The sequence below is a fragment of the Antrostomus carolinensis genome, unplaced genomic scaffold, assembly GCF_000700745.2.
Source record: "Antrostomus carolinensis isolate BGI_N321 unplaced genomic scaffold, ASM70074v2 scaffold9961, whole genome shotgun sequence".
Lineage (NCBI taxonomy): Eukaryota > Metazoa > Chordata > Aves > Caprimulgiformes > Caprimulgidae > Antrostomus > Antrostomus carolinensis.
Window position 1 is genome coordinate 8,079 of NW_010294833.1, and position 8,468 is coordinate 16,546.

At 54.7% G+C, this 8,468-nt stretch overlaps 1 protein-coding gene across 1 annotated transcript; it reads right to left on the reverse strand.

The window, feature by feature from the left end:
- Positions 1–227: 227 nt before the first annotated feature.
- On the reverse strand, positions 228–7,748 carry FDXR (ferredoxin reductase; the record flags this gene model as incomplete). Its single annotated transcript, XM_029087419.1, has 10 exons — positions 228–334; positions 1,074–1,247; positions 1,635–1,806; positions 2,367–2,566; positions 3,201–3,285; positions 3,504–3,611; positions 4,953–5,054; positions 5,557–5,670; positions 6,235–6,357; positions 7,653–7,748. Coding segments are annotated over 10 exons (1,281 nt in total), but the record flags the coding sequence as incomplete, so codon positions are not given.
- Between the last annotated feature and the right edge of the window lie 720 nt (positions 7,749–8,468).

Sequence of the window (8,468 nt, forward strand, 5' to 3'; positions counted from 1 at the left end):
CGGCTGCAGAGATGCAGGGCCAGCCAGCAGCCTTGGGTGTTTTGAAACCCTCACTTTAGGAACCCAGAGTTCACAGATACTAAAGAGGCTCAAGTGTCACACACCTCCCCAGAGTGGCCACCAGCCCTGGGCACAAACCCTGTGCCCCCGGGCCCTGCCCATAACCCACTGGTGTTGTCCCAGGACAGTACCGGCTGGACCAGTGCCACGTTCCCATCACTGCTGCTTTAGTGACCGATCAGCCGCAGCATCTCCTGAGGATCCACTATCTTCTCTCGGGGTTTGCCAGCAGCTTTGCCTCTTGCCACTTCAGCAGCATCTATCTTCTCCCAGTCTGAGAAGGAAACAGGACGGACCCCTGGGATGATGGTGAGAGACAGGAGGGATGAGTTAACCAAGTAAAAACAAGTTCAGCCTCACCTCCCCATTAGCAGGGACCTGATGTGCCAACAAACCCTGCCCTTTTCCAATACAGCATCAGACTTCAGCCTCACAAAGGAGTAATAATTTCTAACACAGCGAGGTGAGGGATGGCAGGTTCCAGTCAACTTGGATCAGTCAGACCTTTGCGAGCGGTAACAACGGCGAGCGCGGCACCACCTTAGGGGACAAACCGCTTCCAATTGACTGGTAAAGCTCAGACAGGGAAGAGGCAAAACACACACACTTTAATTGAATGCCTTTAAACACAGCAACAGCAAATTACTCTCTCGGGCATTTTAATCTTTCTCCCAACTAGCCTGGAAGGATTGTTAGGAAAACCACTCAAGAGCGATAGCTCTCGCTGTCTAGGCAGCTGACAGCGACATTTTACCCAAGGTCCATGCTGCTTTTAATGGCCCTTCCCAGAAAGTGGTCATTAACCTTAGCAAGGACACTGAGTTTGAGGGAATTCAAGTCCTGTTCTCCCCAGGCTTTGGAGCAATGAAAAGGAAGCACAACAGGTTTTCTTGGTTCAGACTGCTCCCAAAAGTGTCTCGTGGGACTCGCTGCCCCAGGATATCCCGATGCAGAAGGAGTTTGGCTGTGTCATGCTGGCTGCTACAGCAGCTCACGCACATGCTCTCACTGACCTCGGCTGTGCAGGATGCTCTCCACAGCCCCAAAGCCTTCTCTGGAGGTGGACAGGTCCAGTACGCCCACCTGGAGATCCTCCAGCACAGACTGGGCAGTGTCAAAGCTGTCGTTCATGGTGGTGATGATCACACCCGTGGGTCCTCTCTTCACCCACCCGCTGCAGTACAGACCTGCACGGGCACACAGAGCAGCCAGGTTTGGTCCAGGATGTGACCATGGACCTTCCTGGCTGCAAGTCCCTGCCCTGTCCTCAAGTGTCACATCAAGCTGCAGGCAGTGGAAGACTCCATCTCTGTGGTGGGCACAAAGTGTGGCCCCTCAATGGTGCTGTGACAGGAATTTGGGTGCAGATTGGCACTATGCAGCCGTACAAGCTGCAAAACCAGACACCCCCTAACACGAGCTGGGGACAGGCCAGGTCTTAATGTCTGGCAGAGGCAGCTCCTTTCCTCAGTTTCCACTCTCCAACTGAGGTGTGCAACTGCCTCCTATCAGTGCCCTTGGTGACTGGAGCTTCCCACCCCAATGCCCCCAACATCTCCCATGCAGACACAGACCTGGGACACCCTCCACTCTGCCTGAGCTGTTGGGGATAACGCCACGCTGGGTGTCAAAGGGCACTGCTGGGTCCAGAGGCAAGCTCCGGTAGCCAATGCTGCTGAGCACCAGCCCACACTCCAGCTCCTCCACATCTCCTGTGGGGACAGCTTTGGCAGAGTCACCTGAGCCCTAAGAGAGGGAAGAAGAGGTTACTGAACCACCAGATAGTCACCAGATGCAGAACAGCACCTTCCTCCAGTCCCCTTTGACATCCTGGAAGAGGGGAGGTTAAGATGAGATATTAGGAAGAAATTCTTCACTGTGAGGGTGGTCAGACACTGGCCCAGGTTGCCCAGAGAAGCTGTGGCTGCTCCTCCCTGGAAGTGTTGAAGGCCAGGTTGGATGAGGCTTTGAGCAACCTGGTCTAGTGGAAGGTGTACCTGCTGATGGCAGGAGGGTTGGGACTGGATGAGCTTTAAGGTCCTTCCAACCCAAACCAGTCTGGGATTCTGTGACCCCTGGGTATTTGCTAAAGGCCTTTCTGCAGCAGCAGCAGCGTGGACAGAGCTCCCTTTAGACAGGGAAAGGCTCTTGGTGGTGGTACCAACTTCCCCGAGAACCTGCCAGTGGCCACTCCAACCAGCCAGGGAACACAAAGCTATCTTTGGAGAGATTCCCAAGGGCTGCAGGGCATCCTGCTCCATCCCCAGCCCTGCTAGGGCCATATCAGCCCCCCGACCAGCTCGTACCTCCAGGCGGGTCAGGGCCATGCGGACGCCCCTCACCCGCCTCCCGTCAGCAGTGGGCAGGACCTCCTGGGGACTGCGCTGGAACTTCAGCCCCCACTCCCGGGGGGCTGCTGCCTGCACCTCCATCATCTTCTCCCCAGGCTTCTCCAGGGCTGTTTTGATCATCAGCTCAGTCAGTCGCTTCCTGGGCCTGGGAGCATCTAGAAGAAAGAGCTTCAGGACAGGAACCACAGCAAAAGCCCCCTGGGACACAGCATGGAGCCAAAGACACGTGTCAAGGCAGTTTCAGGGGTATGTGAGTGTCCATTTGGAGTTTGTCATGACACCTTTGAGATGACAAACTGCAAGTCAAAGTGACCAGGAGAGCTCCTGAGGCTTAAGGCCAGTGGGACACAGAAATCAATGTCTGTGATTTTGCTGTCTTGCTGGTGCTCAGGAGCAGCAGCCTGTGGAGAAGAGCAAGTCTCTGGATACCCTTGAACTCGGGTTTTTTTAGCTCTGCAGGAAGCTCTTAAATCATCAGCCTTGGGATCTCTCCTGCAAAGTTCCCCCCAGCCCTCCTGAACCTCCTGCCCTCATCACTCAGAGAGTAAGCATCACTCCCGAGCAGCAAAGTGGCTGCACCAAGAGAGAAACAGGCTGTTCCCTCGTCTTCATGGCCTCCGGGCACTCTGAGGACCAGCCACACCATGGTCACCTAGCTTTCCCATGCTCTGCATTAAGCACAGAGCAAGAGTTGCTCTGATGCACATTCTGAGCATCTCCAGATCACTCCTGGACATTCACCTGTCAAGGTGAGTCCCTGTCTGGAGGAGCATGGCACACTTCCCTCACCTTTAACAGCATTTTCAAGGCCTGTGAAGTCAGCAGGGTCCAGGACAGGTCTGGCACCAGGCAGGTTTATCATCTCCCGCAGCTCCTGGGAATTGCAAGCAGGAAGATGTTACCTCCAGCACAGAGAGATCATCCAACAGCCCCACTTCCCCAGCAGTCCAGGTTAGGAGCCAGTAAACAGGTACAGGAAGGAGGACGCCTGAGTTCCCCACCCATCCCTAGAGCAGGTGTCCCCACCAGGGATGGGCAGCCTGGGGCTCAATGCTGGGAAACACAGCTGCCCTCCAGCACCCCCAGTGTTACCTTGATAGTGAAAGCAACTTGGAGAGGTCCCCTCCTCCCAACCAGCCAGACACGCTTCACCTTGCTGCAGGCGAGAGCTGCCAGGGAGCCGTCAGTGATGTCTGTCTTCTGCAAGACAGCGACAGGAGAGTGAGATGAGGGCAGATCTGGAGGGAGCTGAGGGGAAGGCACAGCCTCTGAAGGTGAAAAATCAGCAGAAAAGCATGGCTGTGCATGCAGAGAGCCTGGGCGAGGATGGAAAACAAGTCACCCCCCCTTTGCACAGAGCTATTTGCACAGCTGGTCCCTCATCACTGAACAGACTTTCCGAGGCCATAATGCACCAGAGGTAACGAGCCAGCACCCTGCGAGATGGCCCCGGGGGATCCACCCAAACAGGTTCACCTTGGGGCTAACAGAGCAAAGCCTTCCACTGATCTGGATTTTGAGGTGCCTGCAGATGCTGTTGGGTAACTTCCCAGCTCAGGAAATACAGGTGTTTGGGTGAAACCCACTGCAAACCACAGCTCAAATCACTGCCTGCCTGCCCCAGGCAGTTCTGAGCACAAACACGAGCATCACCAGGGCTCAACTGATGGTTGGCATCTTGCAGCAACCCCATGCTCTGCTTCAATCACGTGCGTGTGTCTAGATCACAAGATCTTTTCTACAGAAGACATGATAGGAGGGACACCAGGTAACCAGGATAAACCATTCCAGACCAATATTCTTACCAGGAAAATGCCTGCACACCCTGGCATTCATTTCCAGTCCTGTGTCCTTCTCAGCACTGCTTCCCAGCTGGCTTTAGCCACTGGTTGGCAATGCCTCCAAGTTTTGTGCTTTTTTGTTTTGTTTTGTTTTTTTAATTTAATTTAGATATTAATACAGGAAGTTGTTGCACAGCTGTAACAAATGTCATGGCATTTCTCCAGGAGGGAGAGCCTTTGCTGCCAACATCTGGGGCAGCAGCTGTACAGAGCAGCTGGTGCAAACCAGCTCCCAGCTGTCTATAGGGGAGCAGAACAGAAGAAGGAGAGGTCCACCAGCTGGGACCAGCCACCAGTGTGCCCAGTACTACCATTAGAAACCAGGCTGTTGCACTCAGCTACAGTCAAAAAACAAAAAACAGACAAAAAAAAAAAATCCCAAGAGGAGAAGCTTCTAGTTTGGTGGTGGAAAAGGGCAGCTCCTCCTTTGCTTCTCATCGGAAAGGAAGGGATGAAGCTCAATTGTCAACCTTTTAGGTACCAGCAGCACCCCACAGAGCTCTGCAGCAAGCCTTGGATCACTCCCTATGGACTGTGAATCCATAGGGTGCACCCAAGAGGCAACAACAGCCTTCCCTGGGGCAAGAACCCAAAGACAGGAGAGTCTGAGGTTTTGCTGAGATGGGTGAGAACCAGAACCCCCCCCAGCAAGGAGTGAATTTGGACCCCAGGCTGCCTTCACAGTAACCCTGTGACTCACCCTGAGGAGACACAGAGGGGACAGGAGGATCCGGGCGATGTCCAACGCCACATTGCCGTGACCCAGAATCAGCGCCGTCTCACAGCTCAGGTCAGGCTTCAGCTGCAGGGAGAGAAAGACCCATCCATGAGCAAATCCACCTGGTTTCCATAATGCCCAGCCCTTCCCACCACCCAAATTCCCTTCCACCCCTCTTTTCCCCAAAAAGAGGTAGTGCAGATGGGGAAACTCCACACCAGTCTCTTCCCCAAGCAGATACAGCAACAGACACTCCAGGCACCCCAATCGACCCCTCTCCCTGCAGTGAAACCTCTGAGAGCAGGAGCTGTTTTGGCCAAAAAACCTTCTGAGGTGAAAGCAGAGCATCGTCCCCCCCTGCCCAGGAGACACAGTGGCCAAAACGTGCTGCCAACCTCCAGAGCCAGCTAATCCGCTCTCACTGATGTGCAAATTGTTCACATTTCTACCATCTAAGAAGGATTTAACGTGGTTCCTGCTAATCTTTTCCAATTGCAAACCTTTCAGGACTTAATCTGGAGCCTGAATGCCTGTGTTTGGATGCAGGATGGGGAGGAAGGGCAGGGAAACACACCACTGTACTCACATCCCGGTTCTCGGGCAGCCCGTTGTACCAGCCCACGAATTCTCGGGCTGAATAGACACCAGAGAGGTTCTCCCCTGGGATCCCCAGGACCCGGTTATCTTCTGCACCGTAACTCTGAGGAGGGAGCAGACACAGTCAGAGATGTCATCGTGTGCAGGGTTTGATACCAAAACACAGATCTCCCCTTCCAGCTGCTGCCAGGGACCCTGCACGGCTGCCGGCCCTTCCCAAGGGCTGGGGTACTCAATGGAGGAGCTAAACACAGCCTGAGCACGGGGGCTTCAGCCACCCCATCTTGCTCCAGAGCCAGATTTGACCTCCTCAGGCCAAGGCAGAGCATGACAAGCTGAGGACCGAACAGGAGGGGCAAGTCCATGTCAAGCTGAAACAGGTATTGATCATCACAGGGAAGAGGTTCCTCAACCATTGCCCCTTGCTGTGGGGTTTCAGACCTGCATTTCATGCCACACTCTAGCACACGCTCCCTGCAAGGTGAGGACAAGCCTTGTGGCATCTGAGCTGTCCCCAGGCTGAGGAGAGTTCATCACTGTGATAAAGGACCCAGAAACACCTCAAACCCTCTTCCTGAGATCCCAGTGGGGAATAACCCTGCAGACAGACCATCTCCGTGATTCCTGGGGAGCTAAGGCAGCCCTGGCTCTGAGGCTCGGTACCCACCAGCACCACGGCGTGGTAAGCCTGCTGCAGCTCGGTCACTGTGACGTCCCTCCCCACGGTGACATTCCCGTAGTAGGCGCAGCGCTCGGAGCGCGCCGTCTGCGTGAAGGCGTTGATCACGTTCTGCCGAGATCAAACAAGCACCGAGGAGTTACGTCCCAGCTACAGCCAGGGCCAAGGTCTGCTGCTGACAGGAGGTCCCTGTTCCCGTCCCCCCCCAGCCTTGAGATGTTTCTCCCCCTTCTCAGAGTCCGTTATTCCGAGACTCTTATCTAACAACAGCCACAGATAATTCACGGGGAGATAAGCGCAGCCGTGACTCTGTTCTTTCCACCACTCTTTGTAGAAAGGAAAATCCATCTTTTCCAGCCCCCTGGGGAGGACAGGACCCTTTCAATACCTCCATCCCATCTCAGTAAACTCTGCTGTAGGAGAAAACTCCTTCCCAAAGGTGAGGCTTGCAAGGGAGTCCCACCAAACAACCCCTTCCATCGAGGGTGCTGCCTGCCAGACCCCCTTGGCCAGCCTCCCACCTCAACCCTTCCTGAAACCCACTTCATCAAGAGGATGTAGGGCAGGATTGTTCCCAAAGCCTATTCTTCTGAGCAATTTGGGCTACACAGCAAAACAACCACTACTTTCCCCACAGCTCCAGCTGGACTCAGCCTGGTAACGGGGCGGACACCTCCGTGCTGTGGACACTGCCCCAGACCCACAGCTGTTATGTCCATTCCTCGTCTCTCAGCTCAAAGGCATCCAGACATTTCAATCTGACAATCTCCAGGGATTAGAAAAAACCAGCACAAGATATTGCTGCATCTGGATCTCCTGTGTCCTACCACTCCAACCACCTTCACCCCAGCTCAGACACAGCAGATACCCCTGGGTACAACTCACACCCACTGTGAGACAAAGGAAAATGGTTGATTTCAAAGAGCTCCTTGGTTTAACTTCTCCTTGCCCAGATGTGCACCTACAGCCCAACTCCACCAATCCTGGCAGCAGATCTGTGTGTTCCCAGGCACCCAGAACAGGTACAGACTGAGCAGAGGCAAAGAGCAACTGCAGTGAGTGGGCAAGATCCTGCCCACGTAAAGTTTCCTGGTGTGAACAAACCCATCCATGCTCCTTGGTCTTGCCCTAGCCCAGGCTGACCAGCTCTTGGGAGCAGGACTTCCCATCACAAGCCCCTGCTTTTGACCCACTATCCAGAGCCCTAATGCCAGACATCCTATCTCACCTGGCCATGGCTTTGCTGGGTCTCAGCACAGCCAAGGAGGTGATGTGGACCTCTCCAGTGTGACAGTTTCACACCACAGCAAGCCCTGAGGCCCCACAAAGGACAGTGACTGCCTCACCTGCACCCATCACCATCATCATGTTCAATGCATGGGCGAGGGGAAGAAGCCAGCACCAACCTTCACTTCGGGGTGGTCTGGGGCCACCCCAAAACGGACGAGCCCGAAGGGAACAGGCAGCTTCTCATAGATGTCCACTTGGGCCCCACCATGGTGCTGCAGAAGAAGGAAGTCACAGTTAAGGGATGAGGACAGAAGGGTGACAGGAGCCCAGGAGTTCCGGAGGGACACGCAACGCTCGCCTGCTGCTGGGGGACACACGGGGCAGGAGGGTGGGCTGCCCTGAGACCCCATAGCCACAAACAGCATCTTCCATGGACAGGGTGATGCTGGACCTGTTACTGCCAGCTCAGACCACAAGGTGTAATGGAGACCATGACCCCAACCACCACCAAGTACCTCTCATGGGGGGCTCCATCCTCCGACCCACCCCACACCTAACCTGGTGGCTATCCAGTACCTGGGGGGCTGATGAAAGAGCCCCCACACTGGCTGGGGAGGACCCAGTACATCACCCTGGGTGCTGGTGGACCTGCCAGGCTGTTTGCCCACCCCTGGTAGAGGTGCCCATGCCCTCAGATCCCCCTGAGCTGAGTCACCTCAGGGTCAGAGCTTTAGACAAGACGTTTTGCTGCAAAGCTTTTATCTTTTATTTTGAGTCAGTCTCTTCTCAGAGATTAAGCAGCCCTGAAATTTGTCCCCAAGGCTTAGTCACAGCTATTTTCCAACACGTACCGGAGACAACAGGGCACAGTTTAGTGATGGGGTTAAGCTGCTGCATCCCTGGTACGTGCCAGCAGCTCAGTTCTGTGCTCGGGACTCATCCTGACACAGACACAGGGCAAAGGATCACTCATGTGAGCAGGTCCTGCACGT